Source organism: Malaya genurostris, chromosome 3 (assembly GCF_030247185.1).
Source record: "Malaya genurostris strain Urasoe2022 chromosome 3, Malgen_1.1, whole genome shotgun sequence".
NCBI classification, from domain to species: domain Eukaryota; kingdom Metazoa; phylum Arthropoda; class Insecta; order Diptera; family Culicidae; genus Malaya; species Malaya genurostris.
The window spans coordinates 16,916,687-16,943,099 of record NC_080572.1 but is presented as its reverse complement, the minus strand read 5'-3'; the positions used below and the strand labels follow the sequence as shown (position 1 = coordinate 16,943,099).

Sequence of the window (26,413 nt, the reverse complement as noted above, 5' to 3'; positions counted from 1 at the left end):
GGCCGAAAAGCTTTTAGTGCTGTTGGACATTCGAACCGTCCTGCTAGAGTGTCATTTTACTTCTTGATCGTTTTGATTAATTTCCGTGGGTAGCCGAACAGTTCCTGGGAATCGCTGCAAGAGAGAGTAGATTTTCGCTGCTAGTGCGCCCCCTGGCCGTGTGTGTGCGCACTATAATAAAAAAAAAGCAGTTCGTCACAAGGAGTGCCAGAGTGCAGTAGCCTTGAAATGGCGAATGTGATAAAATTGATTGGGTTTCTGTGCTTAATAGTGACAATCGGTAAGGAAAACATGATCTCATCATACTTTAAGGAAGTGCTAACCGTAAAGAGAAATAAAAATCAACCGGTGGTAGATAGAAGTTGGAAGTGAAAGGCTACCACCTCCAAACGGGCTAAAAATCGAATGTGTTTTTCCATTACATGATGAGCCAAAAGGGTGATAATCAGATTCAGTCTCGCGAGACTTTTTGTTATATGTTTCACGCTCTTTCCGATTATGCCGTCGATCTCCAAGAAACCACTAGCTCCGAGGATCATGGTGATAATGTGGTAAAAGTGAACCATTGATGATATAATATCCCATTTGCATTTCTTATTCGGATACATGACGCAGATTATTACGGAACCAGTCCCCAATCTATCGTGTGGGGAGGAGAAAGAAGGTTGCGCAGGGAAATTAAGAAATATATCCCTAGGCGAGACACGCTAGGCTAATAAGTCGCCACAGGTGGCGTAAACGTCATGAAGCATGAAAACTTAAACTAGTTTAGAAACCGCACTCTTCCAGTTTCAGTCCGACCTAGGCCAATTTATTATTTGCATAACTTTGAGTTGCTCTTGTGTGATAGTGGATTTGATTTCACTTTTGTTTGCTATCACTCTCTTGGTTTTTTTGTTGATGTTGTACCAGTTTTTCATATGTATGTGTCAATCTGTGAACACTGGGGTGTGCTGCCATTGAGGCTGCTACAACTTAGAAGAATGATTTACCCTGAATGCAAAATTGCACTGTTTGCCTGTAGCCAGCGATAATTTTCTCTTCTCGTGCTGCAGTCCATGTATTCTAGAATAACCAGTTTGTACGAACAGGTTGAGGAATTTTGTTGTTTGCTGTACCAAAAGTTTTGAAATATGACTCAATTATGATTATGAAAGGTATTTATTGGCATCAGGGTTGTTTGAATGTTAATTTTATTTCTCTTATATTTATTTTATATTTATTAGTTATTATAAGATATCTTTCTTTATTATAACCCATAATGATAGTACATTAGTCGTTAGAACTTTTATATTTCGTCATCCTTTCAAAACACACTAGTCGAAATCTCCGAAAATGCAGTTCGATCCCATGTTTCGGCACGAAACATTTGTTTCGGAATTTATTCTTGCACTTTCTGCTTTTTGGTCGTATTCAAGTCATGGAATAGACATAAGTTGAATCAAAAATCTAATTGAAAACCATCATAGATGCAAATCAATGATACACTTATAACATATTTAGAAAGTTGTTTTCACCAATCGTATTCAGAACTTACAAAAAACTATCGATGTGTCAATCTGAACATTTTGTTCCTGAAATTATAGAGGTTTTGGTCTTAAAGTTGTCCGTCTCTCGGGATAAGCAAACTTTCTAACCTTCTTTGCGAGGTTGAGAATTGAAACCAATGGATAGTTACAAGAAGGTGTAGCATATTCATACACTAAAACCTCAATTACGCGACTTTTTACGCGTTTTATTTGAATTAACGCTATTTTTAATTTAATTCAAGAGATAATCGCGTAAAAAAGAAGAATTTCCTGAAGTTAAGGCCTTCAGATATACCAGTGTAACAAAGTGCATTAACAAACTTATCGTTCTCGGTGATGCCACATGCGATCAATAGGAAGTCAAAGTCTTGGCATTACATTCCTTTTGTGGAATTTGGCCTTTCTGTTTCAACAGACTTCGCAGCCGATTCTTAGTGTACAGAATCATTGCCTTGCTAGTACTATGGATCCTCCTGACACTAAGAATCCTTCCAGGTCGGGGCTCGAACATACGATAACTGGCTTGTAAGACCAGCGTCCTATGCATTGAACCGCCCACCCGGGACGATCAATATCAATATGTATCAATAGGACAATTGTGATTTCTCTAGGCCACCCAAAAACTACCTGGAGTTCAGGCCTCAAGATCTACCAGTGAAACAAAGTGCATTAACAAACTTATCGTTCTTAGTCTATAGTCGTGATGCCACATGCGATCAATGGAACAAAAATTATTTCTCTAGGCCATCCAAAAACTACCTTCTTTGGCTAGATAAACTGATAGTTATATAATAAATCAATATTTATGGTTTTAGCAACATTGGGTATATACGGTAGGATATACGAATTGATCATGTCATACAGTTTTTGGAATGAGTTTTGAGTAATTATATATGCAGAGTGCTCGTATAGACCTTAAGATCTGTTTTCACTGAAGTTCTTGAACGACTGAGAATGTTCCGAGAAAAGATCAAAATACACAAGTAAGCAGTATGTAGCTCTACGACTATGAGCAGTATTGAATAACTGTACATATACTACTAAATGCTCGTATAAATCTTAAAACCTGTTTTCACTGAAGTTCTTTGACGACTGGTAATCTACCTACAGCTATAAATAGACAAGTAAGCAATGTGTAGCTCCAAAAGTATGCACCACAAACAAAAAAGGCATTAGCTGTTGTTATTCTTGCTGTGACACAGTGTAGTCCCTAAGGACAATACTCCAAGTAGTTCTTGGATCTCGGAACATCTCTTAAGCATTTACATAGTCTCAGAACATACCCAGAAGGTCCTCAGGCGCTAATGCATCGGACGTAGTAGGATTGTTCATGTTATTTACATTAAAATTATATGAAATTTGGAAAGCCTGTTTTTACGCGAAAAATTTTAAATAATGCGATACTTTATTTAATGGCATGGTTAAGGAATGAAGTTTATTATCTTTGGTAACTCACACTCCCACATGGTGAATTTTGAATAAAACACAAAGAAGGTTACTCAAAATACATCAGAATATCACTTGAAAGGTGTATTGTTAGACAAATTTATGATGTGTTCTGAGCATCCTCGCAGATCATAATGATAATATAATTATTAGTTTTTTGTTAACACCAATGTCATAAACATAAAATGCTTCTAAGCACAATCTCTGCGAACGACTCATAAACTTTTCCGTTCGATGAAAAAGTTTAACTTTTTAGTTAAATTCTGTTGCTGTCAAGAATCAATCTATCAATTTCATCTGCGGTCCGAATGAATTCATCATGTATTGACTATTTTGTCTCGAAAGATCTGTAATATCGACTTACGAAATGCAATTACAATTTAAATACAAATTGAGACATCCGCAATCCATTTTATAATAGAACGATAAACGTATGTAAGAAACCTATCATTCAACCAAGATACAACACGGCACTGAAAGACCGCCAAAATTCGTAAATAAACCCCTTCGGTATTGCCTTTCTATTTTAGTAGTGAATCGAAACCATTATATTCTACACCTTCTTTTTTTTCCGCAAACTCCGCAAGCATTTTGTATAAAGCAATTTTACTCTCTGCATCGGAGGTCGACCAATTTAGTTAGTGTTCCGTTAAGTGCAGCATTTAAAATATGAAATCCCTTGAAACAGCCTCCGTTCTCGTCTCTCATCCAACTTCTCGTTCCGGATTGTGTAAGGAACCTGTGACATCAAAAATCAGTCGAAGGATTGATGGAACTGTTGGTGTACGTCAAGTTCAACACTTACCGGTTCGTATTTAAAATTGAACCCTCGCAACATTAGTGAACCGAGGGCGTCTCAAGGGAAGATATGACTGTCATATATTTTGCGCAACTGATGGAATCCATCGATTCTGCGACCAACGACCAATAAAAATAGAATCTAAAGTGCTTAAATGCGATGATCTTAAGGCCGATTATTATGAATTGCATTCTAGATTTTTATTGATGCTTCTGACTGATGATTAGTATATACTGAAAACTGTGAAAAGCGGTCAGTGTTCATTTGTAACGATTGTAGAAGGACATCTATGATTCAATCATGACTGTACTCGAAACAAAGGAGACACTCAAACTTGACACTCTGAAACTAGCTAACAGAGTAATGTTTACTAGACGTCTATCAAAGTCGACACCAAACAGATAAAGGAATTGGAATACTTGCTTATTACTCGGCCTACAATCGACGAATTGCGTCGTATTATGCCGATGTATATTTGCTTCGATCCTAAGAAGCAATATTACCGGCAAAATTATGAGAAAAAGGTGCAATACTTCTGTTATAATGACGTAAAAACTCGAAACAATTGCACCTATTTCCATTTCATCCTTTGAGCCAATGTATTGAACAGAGATGGCAGATATCATTCTAACTAATGGTTTTCCTATATGCGATGAAAGATGGAGCTGAGATGATTAAGGGAACAGGTGCCCTACATTGGTTTTCTCTTCGCTAGAGCATCAATTATAATACATAAAATTTCATGCATAAATATTTTATATAAATTCATAATTTCCATCAAAATTTTGCATTTCGAGCATAGATTTCACTTAGCTTTTCTTCAATACCGTATCGAGTTCATCAATATATCTTTAAACCTACTGAAAAATAAAAGATAATGTAAAAAAGTGGTTTGTGAATTGCGGGAACAATACGCTACTATTAGTTACAGTAACAATTTATTTATTATGCACATGTCTTTTCAGGTTTGTGTGTTTTACAATCTCTCTTTAGTTGGAAATCATTTTGTTAAATCTAGGTATCTACATACAATGATAAAGAAGTTTTTTCTTGTCACGACAAGAAATTTTTCTATGTAAATTTTGTATCACACATAAAGCTTATTGTAACACACACCGTAGACTGCCATTTAGAAGCAGTTTAAGAAAACCGCAATAATGCTAGAATAATCGTTGAACAAAGGTACATGCTTACAACGGTCATGGCCAGACAAGAAAATGCGACCGGGAAATTGGTGGGAAAATTAGTAATGCAATTGCAGTGCTGACATGCTGCAATCTGAAAACCTATTGTGTTGGTGTAATGAGCCATAAGTGAGGTACAATAACGTGCGGAGTTTGGTTACGTATAGCGTTTTATCGTGACGGCCATAACCTCTCGGGTTGAGAATATGTACTTTGTATTTTTATAATATCTAAAAATTACAGTCAGAGTCGTATTGAAATCGTCACTTAGCAAGCGGTTCAACATAAGCCGCTAAGCTGACGTTAAGTTGATACTACTTGCAAAAAACCCCCCGGTGAACGACCAAAAGGTTAAAGCCGGGGTAAAATAAATGATATTAATAATAATAACTTGCAAAACACGTGTAGCATGCTAGAGGTAGGTTGTTGCTAGACAGCAAGACTAAAAGCGCTATAAAACGATTTGAAGCTTCAATTTGTATGCTCTGATCTTGTGTCATGCGTGTTCGGATGAAATTCCATGTTATGTCGTTTTCACCTGAGAAATTTGCAACTACCCCAGGATAAATTTTGAATGCTTAGGATAATTTCTAATTTACATAAAATGAACTCGATTAATAATGAGAAAAAGTTTATCACCTCAACCGAAATCGTAGAATGGTAGTAATGGTAGAAAAAGGCTATAAAAATAACAGCATGCATACAGTGAACACAAGCTTGGCGAAGAGAAGTTTAAATATCGAAATCCGCATCGCGAGTATGGACAAAGATATAATTCCATACATTTGGAATATTGATGTAATTTCGTCGGCTCCATAACAAATACAAATCAAGACAAACAGAGTCTATATTCTGGGCGTGTTCGGTGTTAGAACCTAATAAAGATCAATCTAAGCAGACTCTTGTTTTTTTAATAAATACGTTTATTTCATCAAACAATATAGGGGCATTGTACCAATAGTAATCTAATTAGTCGCGTCGGCATATTACTTTGCTTATTACTCGGCCTACAATCAACGTTGCGTTGTATTATGCCGATGTATATTTGCTTCGATCCTAAGAAGCAATAATACTGAAAAAATAATGAGAAAAAGGTGCAATACTTCTGTTATAATGACGTAAAAACTCTAGACAATTGCACCTATTTTCATTTCATCCTTTGAGCCAATGTATTGAGCAGAGATGGCAGATATCACTCTAACTAATGGTTTTCCTATATGCGATGAATGATGGAGCAGAGATGATTAACTAAGATTTTCGAGAGAAATGTGAGAAATGAGGGCAACACAAATCTCTTAGGTTGCACTTCGACCTTCGGTATTCTTCAAGCAATATAGTCCCCGTTTCTATTCTCGTTAGTTTTTCTTTCAATTATGCTGTTCTGCTACTCGATATCTATTTCCAATGGGTAATGTCGTTGATTTGGAATTGTACTTTGTAGCTCAATACGTCGACGTTCGGGTTCAATTTCAATAGTCTGTTACCATTTCGATTACCAAATTGATGGAAAAAGGTGAAACGACAGATATGTTTAAAGTTTCGTTGGATCATGTTAAGAATCTCGAAATCTTGTCGGATGCTAAACTCACCAAACTCAAAATGTTTCGTTCAATACAAATTTCAAAAGCAACATGACAACTTAGTTTTGTTTCCAGATTTGTTCATGAATTTTAAGATCTATATTGCTTTAAGGCGTCATGTTGTTAATTGATTTGACCCATCTGTACTTCAAATTATCATGGATTAATATGTCGTGTAATGCGGGCATAAATGTTAATTGTTTTCTACTTTTCTTCTATTTTTTTCAGCCGGGGCCGAATACCGTGTCAAGCGACAGGATGATGACGGCGATCAGGAGGACAACATCGAAGAGCTGTGCAAGGACCGACCAGCGGATGAATACTTCCGTCTGAGTACCGACGGCGATTGCCGTGAAGTCGTGAGGTGATGATTACCACCTTCCCGGAAACACACCTCCCCCTTTTTCACGCGTACTCCACGTAACAACTGTAGCGTGTAGTGCATGTGTATGCCATGTATTAATTTGTGATGCCTTAGTACCCCTCCCGGTTGAAGAATCTCAGTACTAGTCAAAAACAGTCACCAACCGAGCTTTAAACTTTTGTTATACTTAAGATGCTTTTGTCGGCGCGAGAAGCAACTCTCTGCGTTTTCTATCTAGTATTTCGTCTCGTTAGGATACTATTACTTGTTTAATTTGCTAATGAAGATTCCACAGATTGATATATTTTGATTGCTCCTTGATGCAGGTGCGATAACGCTGGTGAAAACGGCATCACAAGACTGGCACGCGTACGTTGCCCAACCGGGTTGTTCTTTGACGTTTACCGTCAGACCTGCGATTGGAAAACGAATGTTAAAAATTGCGATGAGCTAGGAAGTAAGTCCACTACGGTGGACAGGCCTGAGGATGGAAGGATGGTTCTGTGTTTTGGTTCTCAAGCTTCCATCCCGGGACCGTCCACCGGATACAAACTGTCACCACTAAAACCATTCTTTCTTTTTTCTTTGTATTTCCATTGTCTTGACAAAAAATCAAAATACTGCAAAATTACCCCCCACCCCTCCCCCAAATATACACAAAACTTCGACTTCGTGTTGCAAAATAAATAGGTGTACCCGTGCCGGATTGAAGCAAATCACTTGCCCATCCGGTCTTGCGTTCGACATTGAAAAACAAACTTGCGATTGGAAAGCAAAGGTCACCACGTGTGACAAGAAGGAAAGTAAGTCCCCAAACCAACCAATTTTCGGCCAGGGAAAACACAGTGTTGCAAAAAGAGATCACGCTTTGTATATACGTTTCTTTCTATTAGGAAAGATAACGCTATTTGCACTCGATACCATTAGTTTTGGATAATCTACACGCGAATTGGTTTGGGATTTCGGTACTTTTTAGAACAAAATGAGAGCTACTCTATTGTCCAAAGCTTGAAATGGTTCCGGGATAGCAGAAATCAGTAGACAACGAACGGTTTAGAATACATTCAGCCTTTCGACATGAGGACACGTGACACTGACATGATCTAACATCGTTCTGTTAATCATTTTCTTCTAACTATTGAATGTCATTTATACTAATTCTGGGAAACGGGTGGAAAACTATTATAATGTATTGTATGTTGATTACTAACTTACTTGTAGAATGTGTCTGTAAATTACATTTCCTATCACTGTACACTTTTGCTTATAGTTTAACACATTTCTCTTGAGACGTTCCGTCATATCTACTTCCATTCGGATCGAGGAAAATTGCAAACATGTAAATTTACACATTAGTTGTGCTAAAACGCTAAAATCTAAATTAAAATACCACTTTAAGTCTTAAGTCTTCTATACGTAATCACGTTGCCTAAAACGAATGGCTTTCTAAATACAATTGCACTCCAATTTGGATAAATTATCGCATGATTTGTCAACACAAAAACAGAAAAAAAACAAAAGAATTAAAATTTTTATAATTAAAAAAAATATTACAGAAAATTGTTAAACAAACTAATTCACATAATGCGACACAAGACACAAATACACCTTAGGCAGTGCTAGGAACAGTGCTTCGCAAGACGAAGGCACAGGTTAGAAAAATTCAGTTTTAAGCGAGCGCGCACCGTGCAGTCAAACATTTCAATCGTTCACACCGTCACACGAACACACCTATTTACAACACGTTCTACAATTTTCTCCCAATCTGGTGTGAGTAAAGCTCACGCGGTTTACTTTCTCTTGAAGCGTCCTCAATTCATCAGATCATGATAATATATCTAATGCCTTTCTAATTCCAACCTGATCCCGACCTCCGAAGAACCGAGAAAAGTTCTTCCTATCCTGAAGACCGATGAACCCATCTGTCCGGATGGAAAATTGTCTTGTGGCAACGGCGAGTGCGTCGATAAGGAGCTGTTCTGTAATGGCAAACCTGACTGTAAGGACGAATCCGACGAGAATGCATGTAGTAAGTTTGAAAATAAATCACTATTCCAAGCCAGCCGGTACACTAGAGTTTCTCATACATTCTCAGCTGTCGAATTGGACCCCAATCGTGCCCCGGACTGTGACACTAACCAGTGTGTGCTGCCGGATTGCTTCTGTTCTGCCGACGGAACCCGTATACCCGGAAACATTGAACCACAACAGGTTCCCCAAATGATCACCATCACCTTCAACGGTGCTGCCAATGTCGACAACATTGATTTGTACGAGGATATCTTCAACGGACAGCGTCAGAATCCAAACGGATGTCAGATCCGAGGTACCTTCTTTGTTTCACACAAATACACCAACTATTCGGCTGTACAAGATTTGCATCGTAAAGGACATGAGATCTCCGTCTTCTCATTGACTCACAAAGACGATCCGAACTACTGGACTCAAGGAACTTACGATGACTGGTTGGCGGAGATGGCAGGCGCTCGACTAATTATAGAGAGATTCGCAAATATCACAGATGGTTCCATCATTGGCGTTCGAGCACCTTATCTACGTGTTGGAGGAAACAAACAGTTCGAAATGATGGCTGACCAGTTCTTCGTTTACGATGCATCGATCACCGCTTCTCTGGGTCGTGTTCCGATTTGGCCCTACACGTTATATTTCCGTATGCCTCATAAATGTAACGGAAATGCCCACAACTGCCCATCTCGTAGCCACCCGGTGTGGGAAATGGTTATGAATGAACTTGATCGTCGTGATGATCCAACATTCGACGAATCCTTGCCCGGTTGTCACATGGTGGACTCGTGCTCCAACGTTCAATCTGGTGAACAATTCGGACGTCTGTTACGCCACAACTTCAACCGTCACTACAATTCCAATCGTGCACCTCTAGGACTTCACTTCCACGCCTCTTGGTTGAAATCCAAGAAGGAATACCGCGAAGAATTGATCAAATTTATCGAAGAAATGCTTGGTCGCAACGACGTTTTCTTTGTCACTATGCTTCAAGTCATACAGTGGATGCAAAATCCAACAGAGTTAAATGCACTGCGAGACTTCCAGGAGTGGAAGGAAAAATGCGACGTCAAGGGACAACCGTACTGCTCCCTACCGAATGCCTGCCCGCTTACAACCCGCGAATTGCCAGGTGAAACGCTGCGTCTCTTTACCTGCATGGAGTGTCCGAACAACTATCCATGGATCCTAGATCCAACGGGTGATGGTTTCACTACCAAGTAAACCAGTCCACGGAAACCGCTCCGATCCACCGAAAGTCTGAATTAGTTGTGTGAGAAAAAAAAAAGTTTTACAAGTAAAGCAATAGACGATGATTGAGGCACAAGTCTCCTTACTAGACCCGAATAGGGCGGACATATCTGTTGTAAATATATTTACCTTCCAACCCAATTCCCGATCCCCATTCCTCCCGAGAATTCCTTGACCTCCCACAAGCCACCATTTTTGGTTGGTGCGAATAATTGGCGAAAATAAATTAAGACATATTCTAGGCCGTGATAATGATGTGGTCTTCCAACTTTATTAGCAAACTGTCATCAAATACATTCGAAAGATATGAAAAAAGAGTAAAAAGAGGTTACTCAAAACCCCTGACCTAACCAGGGGTAGACCTTAAAAATTTTCTAATTATTTTATTTTCAAATTTCTTAACGTAAATTCAGTGTAGATGGTAGCAGACAGACGTTTCAGGCATTTCATATGTAGTTCGTAGGGTATGATGCTGCGACTTTTGCAAGAAAAGAGTTATCGAACATAGTGGTTAATTGCTTGTGGCAAAAAATTCTCGATAATGTCAAAAGAAAACGATTAATTTTGAATTAAAAAAAAATACAAGACATTGATAAGCGTGTTGTTTTATTGTTGTACATGATGACATTCATTTCGATGAAAGCAGAGATTTGTATATTTATGTTGAATTAAATAGGCAAACAAATTGGGCCTTCTTCACCCATAGTTCAGTTCTCAAAACGTGCAGGAAGTTAACCTGACCTTTTAGGAAAGCGATTACTAAATATAAAGGAATCTGTAGTGGTTTCAAACATTGACAATCTACAATGAGCATCGTGTAGATAGAGAGTACTTTAGGAAATTATTTTGAGCATTTTCGGAAAGCATTTTTTATTTTCATTCAAGGTCTCGGGAAAATATACAGTAGCTAGACTAAAAGTGATAGTAACACTGAAAAATTCTATCCGTTTCAGGGAATTTAGTCGTCACGATTTCTCAATTACGATTTTAGGACTAAAATTAAAGTTAATTTCAATTTGTCTACTTTGTCAAGTTATCTACGCGATAATGAACCAAAAACAAAATTTTAAAACAACAAATTTTCCATGTCTTCAAATTTTATTCTGCGTAGTATTATGGATAACTTGCATGCTTTTCAAGAATGTAATCCATGAAGACTGGATTATCGGCTGGGACCATGTGACCGGCACGCAACGCCCAGTACATGTACAAGTTCCCAAAGCTCTTCTGGTAACCTTCGAGCATTCCTTGTGGACCAACACCATCTCTGGGGGCTTGCAGGTACTGATTACGTCCACTCCACTGAACCTTCTCCATCCAAGCCACATTGCCGGGTGTTGCGACAATCAAGTCCAGTTGACCGGTAATCACGATAACGTCCAAGCTTGTGCTGTTCAGTAAGAGCTCAATTATGTGAATCGCTGGCTTCATGAAATCTTCCGCCATGCTCCCGAAAACGTTTCCAGCTTGGGAACCGAACAGAGATTCCGGCGGTAGTTCCAGTGCCGAAGCAACCGGACCCCGCATCAGATCCTGCAGCATTTGGTCGCGATCTTCAGAAGCCAATCGAATGGCGCTGTCTAGTGTAGCCTCTGAAAATATGTGCATTTTATTATGTTATCATATTTGGTCAGTCCTATGTTTCTGTAATATCTTGAAACGAAAAGATATTTCATTACAATTTCAGTTAGATTGGCAATTTAAGCTGAAGGATGTTTTTATTAGAATTGTTAAACTCATTAAAAAACGGCCAAATAATATACAAGGTCCGCCATCTAACATTTTTTTGAACTAGCGATTATTTCGAAATTGGTAACCTTAATGTCACTTCTGATTTGACAGAAACTTAGTTTTATCCTTCCGCTGAACGAAAATGGTTGAGTATACGCTTGAGGAACGCGTGAGAATAGTGAACAAGGAAGTTAAAGGACAACATTCGTGCAGCCATAGCTGAAATAAAGCTGCATACAATCGAAAAAGTACTAAAAAAATGGACCGACCGTATGGCGTACTGCAAGGCCAGCCGAGGCAGCCATTTGAATGAAATTATATTCCACAATTAACCGGAAGAATTGTACTTTAATATGAAAAAATAAATTTTGAAATCGAATGAACCGTTTGTGTTTTATTGCATGTTAAAAAAAAAAGTTACACGGCGGACCCTGTAGTACAACGAAATACTTGCTGTTTTATATCTGTATATAAGCTGAATATAAAAAGCAAAAGTTTATTTGAGAAATAATTTAAATTTCCTGGAAATGTGTGAATTGCTCGCCAAAAACAATCAGCATCTTTGAGACCAGTTTATAAATGTGAGACGTACCATTGTCATGAACATTGAAATCTCAATTTGCGTCCTAAGTCGTACATCAAATTTCGCATATATTAAATAAAAAATTATGTTATTTCAAAATTTTCGCGTAAAAAAGGTTTTTTGATTTCCATTTGATTTTAGTATAAACAACATAAAATACTACAAGGATCAGCCCCATGGGGTTGTTCGAGCCATCCATGTGGAACAAGGCAACCAAAATTTCTAATGATCGACATTTTCAATCTACCAACACCCCCAGAATATAGACTCTGTTTGTCTTGATTTGTATTTGTTATGGAGCCGACGAAATTACATCAATATCCCAAATGTATGCAATTATATCTTTGACCATACTCGCGATGCGGATTTCGATATTTAAGCTTCTCTTCACCAAGCTTGTGTTCATAGTATGCATGCAGTTATTTTTATAGCGTTAAGTTTCTCAACCATTACTACCAATTTTACAATTTAATTTGAAGTTATAAACTTTTTCTCATTATTAATCGAGTTCATCTTATGTAAATTAGAAATTAATCTTAAGCATTTATCCTGGGGTAGTTGAAAATTTCTCAGGTGAAAACGACATAACATGAAATTTCATCCGAACACGCATGACACAAGATCAGAGCATACCAATTGAAGCTTCAAATCGTTCTATAGCGCTTTTAGTCTTGCTGTCTAGCAACAACCTACCTCTAGCATGCTACACGTAGAACTGAAACGTTAGCTATAATTTCGCTTATATTTATAGATTCGCGTGCTTCCAACAGCTTCGCTTTTGCATCGATTGAACAATCAGAGCGATGCTTTCCTATATTGATATATCGCTTACTCCTTCAAAACCGTCGTCTACGTTAGGGAAATCCAGTATGCCGGAGATTTTTAGCAAGTAAAATAGGACTATGCTAGCTATTAATCAACATTTCAATGATATATAATTGAAAATACATGGCTATGAACATTCAAATCAATACGTAGACATATTTCCAATCAATTGGTCAAATAATATTACTGATGATTGAAACTGAACTGACTGAGCTGTGAGTGTTCAAAAGCTGACCACATTTCTACTTGTATTTACCCTTAAATTTATAATTTGCACCTCTATATAGAAAACAAAAAAGTGTTCCACATCAAAAACTCTTATAAATTATAATCAGAACCAGAAGGCATTTCAATTGTTACTTGGGTAACGACCTTTACACTAACATTTCACAAAAAGTTCAACGATTTTCTTGCTGTATTTTGATTTATTTATGTGAATCCAATTTTTCCATATCATGCACTTTTCAATGGGTCTCCAGCGGTCGGAAATTGCTGGTTATGTTTTTAAGTTTGCGTATCATCTTCGTTCAGTAGTGTCTACAATTTTTAGGCTTCAATTTCATTCGGCAGTTTTCCACATTCCTCGTTTCTTACATCAAAGTTACCGCTTCTGGAGGGTTGAATTCAGCTCATGCAAATTGCTTCTGATGATTCTCAAGCATCCCATGAGATTCGACTGCACATTTCTTTAAAATAAAGCACAAAATCGACATAGTCCGCGAGTGCTCATTACTTGGCACAAAATTGGACTAAACAATTACGGTGTGGTATAAAACGTTGTATACTAAATATTGTTGACAAAACAGAGCAATGAAAAATTGTCTGTGACAGTTTTGCGCAAACACAACTTAATTCAGTTTGAATCTACATACTTTTTAATCCACTAACTTCACTTTTGAATTGAAAATGTCATAACAATAAAGCATTAAATTTTAAAAATTGTGAATTTTTATCTTAACTAAATGTACGTTTACTGTTACAATTCGTTCGAATAGTATTACAATAAGAAAACAGTTAGTAGCCACTTCAGTTCATTCAATTGAATAACTTATAGAAATAACTAACATTTCTTACTATCACTCAGTCAAATTAAACAATCAACAGCTGCATTACTTGTTAGAGCTTAGATAACAGCTTCAAAGGTGTCATTGCTTAGTGTTTGTGCCATCGCCCGTTAACGCCATGGGCCATTGGTGGTTTAGAAGGTTTAGATAAAACAACTGTGTAGTGTACTACACTACGCCGTAATACCTGCATTTTAACTAACTGAAATTGTGATAATATACATATTAGTGGAACAATTTCTGCACTCTCATTTTATCGTTAATAATGAAAACTGAACAGCTACTTACGTTTCATATCCTTTGCAAACATCGTCAATCTGAATTGAGTCGATAGGAAATCTTGAGCAAATAGAACATTATAAAAATCAATACCCAAAGTCTGTTCCAAGATGACATTTTCTGTTTTGCCCCACTGCCAGGTTGCCTCCAAATATTTGCCTTCGTTCAATATATGTTCCGTTTCTATAGCAGCTGCTTGTATCTTTCGGTATCCTTTTGTGTCGACAAATCCCATATTTAGTAGAAATTCGCCCCACGATAAAACAGAATCGATAGGTGAGACCCAGGGTGCGACAATGCCTACCGACTCCAGCTTGATATCAATTTCTTCATTTGTGATAGCCTTGTTCAAAACATATGCGAATTCTGGGGCCATTTTTCCACCATAACTTTCCGCATAGATATGCAACGGAGTATACTTGAACTCTGGATTAAGTCGATAAAATTCTTTGGTGAATGTTAGGAGATCATCAGCAATTTCGGCATTTGTTTTGGTTAATAGAGTTGAATTTTCAACGTAGCTGAAACCAGTGCCAACCGGGTTGTCAATGAATAAAACATTGTAGTTTCTGACCTGTTGAATGAAAATTTTGATTGACTTAACGGGTCTATAAATTTTAAAATCGTACCCAAGTATGATTCCGGTACTCTCCTTCCAAAGTCAGTGGACCAAGTTCCTCGAAATTCCCATACATTGATGATGCTCCAGGACCACCCTGTAGCCAGATGAGCAGTGGACGATCGGTGTACTGGTCGACATCGGCAGTTGTGTAGTACAACCACCAGAACATGTGTGCTCCCTTTCGAACCTCCACGAATCCCCAGTCTTGTTTTCCAGGGCCGTAACCATCACGTGGAACTACAAAAAATCAAGAATTAAAACGGCATACAGTGTCACAGCTTAAACTGTCAAAATTTCAGAAAATCGTGATTGACGTTCTTTGTTTTATATTGACACTCAACAGCTGAAGAGCAAGGAGATAACTGTTTAATTACAGTTTATATAGCACAATCAAGACTAATCGTAAAAGATATAGAAGTTATAATACGAATCGATATGGGTACTTTATTAAAAGAAACATACATGAATCTTAATCAGAATTAACTTATGAATGGTACTTGATAGAAGTTACACATCATTCAAATTCAATTTCTGGGTCTGACTCAACGATTTTGTTTATAATATCTAACTTACTTTATTTTTAGGGACTTTCGACTCTCAGATGACATGTGTCAAATTTTCACGCTAATCGGACTACAGAAAAAAAACTATTGGTTGTCTTTACTAATAAAAGTGATGCGGAATACTAAGGTAAGCCAAATTAAGAAATCAATCCGGAAAATATAAGGCAAGTTTCGGAAATTGTAATGGATGGCCATAAAATCAAAGTTCGCGAGATTGCTGATATAACTAGCACATCCACTGGAAGTCCTTTTTTCTAATGTATGATTGCCATTTCCGGAGTCCGAAGCGGGTGCAGCAGAAATCACTGAGAATATTAAGCATATTTCTACAAATTTTTGCACTTATTCCGCTTCCGCTCATTATCGGATTTAGATGAAATACAATAATAGGCTATGGCTATAATACCTTTCATTTGATAAATTGGTTAACCTACTCCGAAAACCCTGTAATGGTGTAATGATGCCTTTCTCATATATAATACTGTGGTATTCTATTCAAAATGTTTCTCTTCGTTTTTTTGAAAGAAACCAAGGGATTGTTTGGGTATTAACTAGTATAACATGAAGAATGAAACAGTTCTCTAATCGATTGGGCCATCCATTAGAAAACGAAATGGGTTCACTATTACATAAATTTCCAGCACTGGAACCCGAGAACCGGTACAATCGAAATCGGTTCCTATGACCATCAACATGACGTACAAACTCTACTAGTTTTTATTCAAATTTTGAAGATTTCATACGATTTTGCCATCGAACTCTAGACGACGATTTAAATTTTTGTTGTATCCGAAAATATGCAATAATTTTTGGTAGGACCATAAAACCTTTCATTTGACCATAAGATTGGGAATAATGGTTTTGAGACCAGTTAAGAAATGTTTTACGGTTTTTGTTTCGTCGGTTTAAGCGACGGTGTACAATGGGCCGTATGAATAAAATGTAGTAAAGTCTGTTGTTTGTAGTATCTTCTAAATAACAAAGTCCATAGAATATAACGTATGAATAGAAAACAAGTTCGAACATGTAGTTAATACTATTTTCGAATTTGAGCATTTACTACATGCCGTATCGCCACGGAGCAGGAAAACCTGGAATAAATATGCACAAAGCAAGAAACGTACGTACTGCTGCAAAAATTCCACTTTGCTTAATTTATCTACTTCATTTTATCAGCAAACACACGAGTAGCAACCTCTAGAGCTACCTACCAAAAAATTGTAGTAAACACTACAATTTGTAGCATGTTCAAAAGTTTTTATGTAGCAAAGTCTCTGCTTTTGACAAGAACGTGATCCACATGTAGCATTTACTACAGAAATTCAAGCATGCTACGTTTTATTCATATGACCCAATGTCACTCATAAAATAAAAAATCTCATAGTCCCTTAGGTTACTATTGAATTTCATCATGCTTTCGTAGGGTAAAGTGTGTTTAAAAATGCACACCGTTCTAAATGAACGACGATGCCAAAAAGGGTAGAGTTCTTCTAAATTTGGCTCAAAACTGATTCAATTTGTAGGCTATATTAGTTACTTACTAAACGAACTGACTTCGGATATACTGGTTCCATGTTCCCGGTTCCAGAAGTAGTGGTCAAAAACTCTAAACCGAGTCTCACTCAATTTTTTCAGAGTCGATGGTCGATTTACACAAACTTAGGCTCAAAATAAAATTTCTATAGTCCCACAGGTTGCTGTTTAATTTCATCCGGGTCTGACTTCCGGTTCCAGATCTATAGGGCAGAGTATGTTTAATTTAGAAAATTTGTTATTAACTTCACATAACTGTTTACAAATTGAAAGGTTATGTTAGTTCATACCCAAAGAAAATTTATTTTATTCAAGATTGAAAATTTTTTTTTCAAATCTTCTAGTGATATTTTTGAAAATATAAGTAATATGAGAAAGGCATCATTACACTACTAGTTGGATTAAAAAAGGTTTTTGATAATATATATCACAATTGGCATTGCAAACAAAATATGTTTTTAGACTTAGACAAAGTAATAGCTCTGAAATAAGCCATAGGTTGTTGAAATCCATTCATTTTTAACGGAGATATACAGCAGTAATTACTGGATGCACATAACATTCATATACTATTCGAATTAGTTTGTGGAGATCAGCAAATGTGTGTGTGACAAACAATACCACTCGATTTTCTGCAAACTTAGACTCATATGAAAAACCTTATAATTCCATACGAGATTCCTGAATTTCATTTGGATCCGACTTCTGGTTCCAGAAATACAGGATGCTATGTTAAACGAAATTAATATAAAGTCATTCACCTTTCTGAACCGATTTCCTTCATCTAAGATGCAAATGAAAGGTTTTAAAATACCGTAAAAATTTCTTGCTTTTAATCAGATTCGACTTCCGGCTTAGGAGATACAGTGTGATTAGTGTAAGTAGGGTAAGGGCTCCCTATTTCATCTCATTTGTAAAAACGTCGCCTCAAAACCCCGATTTAGCCACTAAAATCACTATAACTATTTCATATTACTGCTTCATTCGCCTTGTTGAGAATTGATTCACATTTCTTGAAAATTCAACTAATATTCATGAAACAGCTTAAAACACTTATGATTTTTCCACTACTCTGCTCCTAATTTCATCTGAATGGATTTTTATACATCCTATCGTTGGTCCTTTATTCATCCTATAAATTAGTAATGGCGACAACAATCAAAACAAAATATTCCACTATTACACTCTCAGGTTCAAAATGTCAGAATTCTTCTTAAAACGGCCTAATGCAAACTATGAGACAACCATTTTTAGAACCAGTTTTAAATCATTTCAACGTTTAAAAAATTTTCGATCGTTTCCGTTACCTTTCGCTTTAAATTTAAAATTTTATTGCAAAGTTAATTTGGTGAACTTTAAATAAAACCAAAAACGGAATTGTTGCTATTTAGGCATTAGTCCTTCTTAAAACAAAATGCAGCGCCAGAGATGCCATTTTTACAGATTTATCTGCATTGTATATATTTTTGCGTTCGCATACTGATTTAAATCAATGTACAGATTTTATACAGATTTCCTGAATTTAATACAGATTTTTACAGGTTCATAAAAAATGAGAAGTAAAAAATTAGACGTTTCTCTCTGAGTATCTATTAGTATTTGATTGCAGTGATTCTTTAAAAGTTTATTAATCAACGGACAAATCATATGTTAAAGTAGAAATCTTTTAGGCAGATAATTGATTATGATTAACACTATTTTATTAATGAAAACAGATAGAGCAGATATAAACTTTCTATGCAAAGTAATACATAGTTTCTATGAAAATATCTGGCATCTCTGTACAGAGCCGATGAAACACACACACTTCACAGCGTTATGTTGACGTATAGCGGAATGAAACCAATGCTACTAGATTTGCCACAATGGTTATTTCAATAGTATTTAACACGCTCTTTCTGGTAATACTCGCAACCGAGACAGTTTTATTGAAATATTAATATCAATAATATAATTAAACTAATGTCACGGATACCAAAAACATACTTTTTGATGATAATTTGAAGAAGAAAAACAATTTTGTTTTGTAACATTATGAGAAAACCTGGCAACCTTGCGAAACCAAATGAGATGAAAACAAAGCGCAATCAAGTGAACTAAGTAAAAAACTTTCATCTGATATTTTTGAAGACTTTTATTGCTTGTCGAGTAATTTTTGAAGTTTTAAATCGTTAACTAAACAAGTGGCAAGTAAACATTACTAATTATGAAGTCATCCAGCATTCAATGGTAGTGTAATTGTGCGCAATAGTTATCATGTTTTAAGATTTAAGACAAATCGATTAGTAGATAATTAGAAACATGACGAACTGTAAATCTTGAGACGAAAATGTGTCCTAAATTAAAAAGTGAGTTTATTTTAAGTAAAAAAAACGATCACCGAAGAATTTAAAACCATTTCTTTCAATGGGAAAGTGTGACAATAGCTTTTATAATCATTTTAAAACATTTCACAGTTTGGTTCAGGTAGGTTGTAAAATATTATTTATGTTTAAAGTAAGTAGGTGACGGGATGAGATGGAAATAGGAGCTCAGATGAAATAGGGAACCGTTACCCTATGTCAATTTTACATAAGTTCATTCGGTTAATCAAGTTTGCCAATTTCGATTACCAAATGAACTTATTTGAGTTTCAAGGGTATTCGATTTTCGATCCCGGGAAGATATCTTAAAGAGCTACAAGCTAAGCTACACTGATTTTCAAAAATTTCGAATCAAATGAAATGGTTTAAAATCCCTTAGATGAATTTAACTGACTTCGGCTACACCGATTGCACCGAAAATCTTGTAAAATCAAAAGGGTCTACAAAGTGAGATATTTGAAGCTGTTTCAATTACAATCTCTTTCGACGCACTTCAAATAAGTTAGCAAACATGGTAACTTAGGCCAAAGTTTTGATTCAAATACCAAAATGCGATTTTGCATTCTTCGTTCTAATGTATTGTCTTGTCTATCTATTGTAACGAAGAGATTACGTCTTACAATTGATAATATTGTTAGCTATTATCAATAATATGAATGTAGATGATATAACATTAGCACCCGTAAATAGATAAGCCACTATCATTTTCAAATGCTTCGTACTTCAAAGTTATTTACGGTATCATTGAATTGCAGTTAAAGTCTTATTTAATACATCGTTGCATATGATGATTCGGTAGCTGATAAGAAAAAGTCGAACTGTCAAAACCAATCAATCGCCAAAGCAGGGGACGGGTATAGCGTGATGGGTAAGTCGATGCCTTTCACGCAGCCCGCCTGGGTTCGATTCCCAACCCCGCACATAGGGTCAGAAAGTTTTTCTGACCCGAAGAGGCGAATGACATTAATGTTAAAACCTCTATAATCGAAACAAAAAAAAAAAATCGCCAAAGCAAATTGCAACCGACCAATCTGTAATACGAAAATACGAGGCGTACTTCTTAGCTGTATCGCCGTGTCCATAGAAATTAATGAACTGTTAGATCATTACGAAGTGTCCTTAAGGCACAGCTTCAGATATAAATGAAATGAAACATCAACAAAAAGTCCCCTATACCCATCTGAATCACTGGTCACAAAGATGCCAAGAACTTTCACCTTTGTCATCCGCAGCTACGGCCGATTTTTTTCATTCAATTAACAGTTTGACGATAATTGACATTTTTACAAGAACTATACCTGTAACCGGAAGTTGCATGAATATTTAAATGATTAACTTAGTCACCTCCACTGCATGTTCCGATTATCAGAAGAAGAAAGGCCACCGAGCACTTCAACACCCACATTCTAACCGGACGCGTAATAGCTTCTAAACTGCTGTTAAGTTACTTAGCTTCGGACGTGACTTGGAATTCCCCTTCATAAACTGGTACGAAAAGTATCCGTTGATTACCACTGGCAAACTAAAATGGACAGAGCCCGCGATTATTCTTTTATAGCCGTCATACAACAGAAACTCAGCGATATATTCGGTATTTGCTAGACTATTTAAATCGTCAGGTGGTAAACATATCTCCATAATTACTGAAGAAGGTGTATCGTTGGAATAGATTGATAGCTCAATTGGTATATCAATGTGCGGTACTTCTCAAAATATGTCGATGTCTGCTGAATAAGTGAATGACTAAGAGTGCTGCTTTCAATGTACGCGTGATGCAAACAAATGCCGGCCGTTATCAGCTGTCTGGCCAATATATTTAAATTTCTACTGGTATTTTGGTGACATTTCACTTGAAGCTTCGCGTCCGAATGTTTCACTGGAGATGCGAATAGTAATTGTTCTCATATTGGAAAGTTACAACCTTGGATTGAAATTAACTATTCTATCAAAAAGTCAAGTAATACATAATATTACATCATATCATTTGCTCTTAGATTCGAAACAAGAGCTGCAATGAAATTTCATTAGGCTCCGAATACAGGTTTTTGGATTACAGGTTGATGAGAAAGACTACATGTAAAATTAGGAAAATATAATGAAAGATCAATTGAATATGACTAATTAATTTGTAGTACAACACAGCCAGCAATATTTACTTTGCCATTTCTCGATCAAGTCCGACTACTTTCCAAGCTATCTATTCCAATAAATTCAAGTTTAATATTTTGCTCTTTTTAAAGTCTTAACATCACGTATAAAATATGTTCATCACTCTAATGGGTGGATTTGAACGGGCTTTCTGTAGCAATGTAATGATGATGTTTAATGCATGATCCAACCTCATAAGATAATTATTTAAGGCTAAGCGGGACAAACCTCCAGCCAAATGATATTAACGGTTTGATATATCAAAAAAAAGTTGCTGTGAACTTCTACTCTACTACTCATAAATTACCCATACGGTACAGAATGTTTTCGAAATTTCTTTTTCAAAATATTTACAAGGAGATGGTGAAAGCCTGTTTGAAACCACCACAATCCAGATGCGGAAGAATATTATTCAAAAGCCGGCGGTCTAAAAGGACCATTAGAACTTTCGCTTGAATGCAGTATGCAAAAATTATTCCAGCGGTTTCCGAGAAAATCGAGTGCTCTTTTTTTCATTCTTTTGAGCATTTTACCCCGTCCATCCGGATCGGAAGGCGGATTTGTATAATATTCAGAAGTCTGTTATGGAAACATTAGACCTTTCATTTGAATCTTCGTTTTATCTCTTAGTTTTATCTCATTGCTCAAAAACCACAAATCGAATCGGGAAAAAAACAATAATAGACTATGGGACTATAAGAACTTTAATCTATAGCTACTTTTATTGAAATCTGTTGAGCGGTCTATGAGAAAATCGAATGCACTAATTTTCAAGTTTTTGCGCATTTTACCCCGCTACTTCAGAACCGGAAGTCGGACCGTGGTATAACTCAATAGCAAGCTTCTAGATCCTTCATTTGATTTTTTTTTTAATTTTTTCGCACATTTTACTCAGTTACTCCGAAACCGAAAGTCGGACCTGGGTATAATTCAACTACGAGACTATTTGATTCTAAGTTTTCCGAAATCGATTCAGCCATATCTGAGAAAACCGAGTGCTCATTTACGTTGCATACATACATACACACATACATACAGTTGTTGATATTGACAAACTTAATCGAATGGTATATGACACATCAAAGTCGGTTTTCAGATTGATTTCTTAACCTTTTAAGAAAAAGACCAAAAAATATTTTTTTCATTTTAAAGTGAAGTTTTTCCAGTAAGTGTTTATAAATAAGTCAAATATAAGTAAGATGTTAGCGAGAACTTTCCGATAATGCTTCTTTTACTTCAGAAATCGGTGAAGATAATCATTCATCACCACACGAGTGTACCAAGCACCAGTTGATTAGTTTGAAAAATAAAACACTTTATTTTCAGAGGAAGTTGACACTTCAGGGAACCCGTTTTTTTTTAATTTAAAGTATGAATCGAGCATTTTATTAAACTTATTTACTCCTTGTTGCCCGTCTGACTAGAATGCTATACCAAATATTCCATCAATATTACACATAGGGGGACTGGGACATTCATTTTGTACATGATCTTATAACTATTTCAAGTTTGTTTGTATCAGTTCATAACTTTTATTCAATATAAGATAGCTGGCTATTGGTTGAACTCATGGAAGAGAAAAAAGGCTAACATAAAATAAAATTTAAATTGGGACTCCAATGGACTTAATGAAATGATAAAGAAGTTTCATTTAAGGAAGGTCACGACAAGCAAGAATGTCGCGAACTGGAACATTGGATAGTCTACCTTGAGTACACAAGGAATTCATTAGTTGAGATCTGACATCACGATACTCCACGCATGTCCAAACGACATGATCAATATCGCGATAATCTTCGCCACAAGCACAATGATTAGTCTCGGAAAGTCCAATTCGAAGGAGATCTGCATCTAACGTGTAGTGATTGGACATGAGCCAGGACATCATACGAATGAAATCCCTACTCACATCCAGTCCCCTGAACCATGGCTTTGTCGATATTTTAGGAATAATTGAGTGCATCCATCGACCCAGATCATCTTTATCCCAAAAAGCTTACCAGAAGAAAAACGGTTAATTTTTTCCAGCACCGTTTGAGCGAATGGCGAATGGAAATTGCACTTAGACTATCTGTGAAGAGAGATCTGTGGTTTGGAGATAATCGCCCTTATTCTAAATAACGACGTATTGATTTTTCGATCGAATGTGGTTCGATCGAATGTGGTTCGATCGAATCATAGCTACCTTTGATTTTGCTAGCGTTATGGGGAATACAAATGAAATACGAGCGAGAAAACGATATGACGTTATTCAGAATAAGGGCGAATGGGCCGTATGAATAAAACGTAGCATGCTTGAATTTCGGTAGTAAATGCTACGTCTGGATCACGTTCCTGTCAAAACATGCTACAGACTGTAGTATTTACTACAAGTTTTCGGTAGGTAGCTCTAGTGGTTGCTACTCGTGTGTTTGCTACAGTTGAAGTACAGATATTAAAAAAGTGGCATTTTTACAGATGTAAATACGTTTCTTGCTTTGTGCATGCTTATGCCAGCTTTTCCGGCTCTGTGTCGATACGGTATGCAGTAAATGCTTAAATTCGGAAGTAGCATTAACTAAATGTTCGAACTTGTTTTTTATTCATACCAAACCGCGTTATACTCTGTGGACTTTGTTTATGAGAAGATACTACAAACAACAGACTTTACTACATTATATTCATACGGCTCCAGTTTGATTATATGAGAGTTTGCAGCGGAACGAAAGCAAACACATCCATATTCCATCACTTAAAGTATCGTTGTTTGATACAATTTTATTTGATCTTCTATTTGGATGAGCACCCCACCAAGATCCTGTTATTGTTCGAAGAAAATTTACTCTTTGTTGGCATTTTGTTATCAGATGCCATTTGTTGTTTTTGAGCGAAGCCAATTTGGATGTCAGACGAAAGTAATGCAAAGCAATCATTCGTCCCTTTATTTCTACGGAAGTCAAACTGAGTATTTGACAACAAACCGTTCGTCTCGACCCAAGTATCAAGACGTCGAAGAATAATTTTTTCAATCAATTTACTGATGCAGGACAACATTGCAATGGGTCTATACGAGTTGTGATTGGAAGCTGGTTTCCCCGGCTTCTGAATGGCGATAACTTCCACTTGCCTCCAGTCAGGTGGAACAATATTTTGCTCAAGAAACTTGTTGGACAATTACAACAAACGTCTTTTTGCGAGGTCGGGCAGATTCTTCACCAAGTTGAATTTAATTCTGTCCAACCCAGGAGCGTTATTGTTACAAGACATGAGTGCTATGGAAAATTCCATCATCAATAGGTATCAATGGAACTATTATTTGGAGAAAGCAAAGTCTTGGCATTACATTCCTTTTGTGGAATTTGGCCTTTCTGTTTCCACAGACTTCGCAGCCGATTCTTAGTGTACAGAATCATTGCATGGCTAGTTCTATGGATCCTACTGACACTAAGAATCCTTCCAGGTCGGGGCTCGAACATACGACAACTGGCTTGTAAGACCAGCGTCCTATGCATTGAACCGCCAACCTGGGACAAGAGAGAAGACTCCCTAATAATGCTATGCGTAGGAACAAAATCTGGACAAACTTTCCTCGCAAAATCAAATATCCATCGCTTCGAGTATTCCTCAGTCTCATTGCCTACGTTACTCATTCGTCTGGCCGTATTCCAAAGAGTACTCATTGAGGTTTATCTTGACAAAACTTCGACAAAATGTCTCTAATAGCTACATTTCTTGGCCCGAAGTATGCTCTTGTACTTGGTTTCTAAAGTCAAGAATTTTTCAAAATTCTTAGGAGTTCCTCCTCCTCGTTTTAAAAACGTCTTGAAAGCATTTTGTTTCGCGTGTTTAGCATCTGAGCACTCCTTGTCCCACCAAGGGTTTGGAGGCCTTCTGTTAGACGATGGACCAAGACATCGTTTGGTTAGGGCTTGTTCTGCGGCCTCCAGAATCGAACAAACGAGGAAGTCATATTTTTCAAATGGGGGGAGCTCTTCCATTGAGTTCAAGGTACTTGAGATACTACTTCGGTATTTAATCCAGTCAGCATTTTTTGTCAAATCATATGGAATATTTACTAAATTAGCCATGCCTTTTGTGAATATCTTAATATCCACCGAAAAGGAATCCCCAAGAGATATGTCGAAACACTTCTTACCTGTGCTAACGCTCGTATCGAAATGGTGGTAACAGTTGAGTGCTTGGAATAATCAAGCGCAGCTGTACCCACCGTAGTAGTCATGGCTTGCTATGCACCGATTATTATAAAATCGTTTATACCCACACATTATCCCTCTTCCAAAAAAAATATGAATGCGATGTAGTAGGTATTCATATAGATAATAATGTTCTTAAATTCAAATGATCGTGTATTTCTTAACCGAAAGGTCGCGAGCATTGCCAAAGTTGCCATGACAACACTTTGGGTTTCGAATAATTCACCGAAATATTGAGGTCATCACTCGTTAGTCTGGTTTATGAAATACGCTAATTGCCTAAAAATGCAGATTGATTTTTGGGTAGGTTTCTACCCAAAATTAAGTAGCG

The 26,413-nt window shown here is 36.7% G+C and overlaps 2 protein-coding genes across 3 annotated transcripts; one reads left to right on the top strand and one right to left on the bottom strand.

Annotated features, from left to right (window-relative positions):
* Nucleotides 1–10,774, top strand: LOC131434694 (chitin deacetylase 1). 2 transcript variants are annotated; one of them, XM_058601693.1, is made up of 5 exons: nucleotides 1–280; nucleotides 6,767–6,902; nucleotides 7,593–7,705; nucleotides 8,782–8,931; nucleotides 8,998–10,774. In XM_058601693.1, exons 1-5 carry the CDS (start codon nucleotides 229–231, stop codon nucleotides 10,149–10,151), a joined length of 1,605 nt encoding a protein of 534 aa, XP_058457676.1. In that variant the 5' UTR covers nucleotides 1–228; the 3' UTR covers nucleotides 10,152–10,774. The 2 variants fall into 2 exon arrangements, with proteins under 2 accessions (XP_058457676.1, XP_058457675.1); XM_058601692.1 differs by lacking the exon at nucleotides 7,593–7,705 and adding an exon at nucleotides 7,229–7,359.
* Nucleotides 10,204–21,275, bottom strand: LOC131434695 (retinoid-inducible serine carboxypeptidase-like). The gene is made up of 4 exons (XM_058601695.1): nucleotides 21,086–21,275; nucleotides 15,290–15,519; nucleotides 14,670–15,234; nucleotides 10,204–11,770 (listed from the first exon to the last, which is right to left on the bottom strand). The coding sequence occupies exons 1-4, from the start codon at nucleotides 21,144–21,146 to the stop codon at nucleotides 11,292–11,294; spliced, it is 1,335 nt and encodes a 444-aa protein (XP_058457678.1). The 5' UTR covers nucleotides 21,147–21,275; the 3' UTR covers nucleotides 10,204–11,291.
* Nucleotides 21,276–26,413: the final 5,138 nt, after the last annotated feature.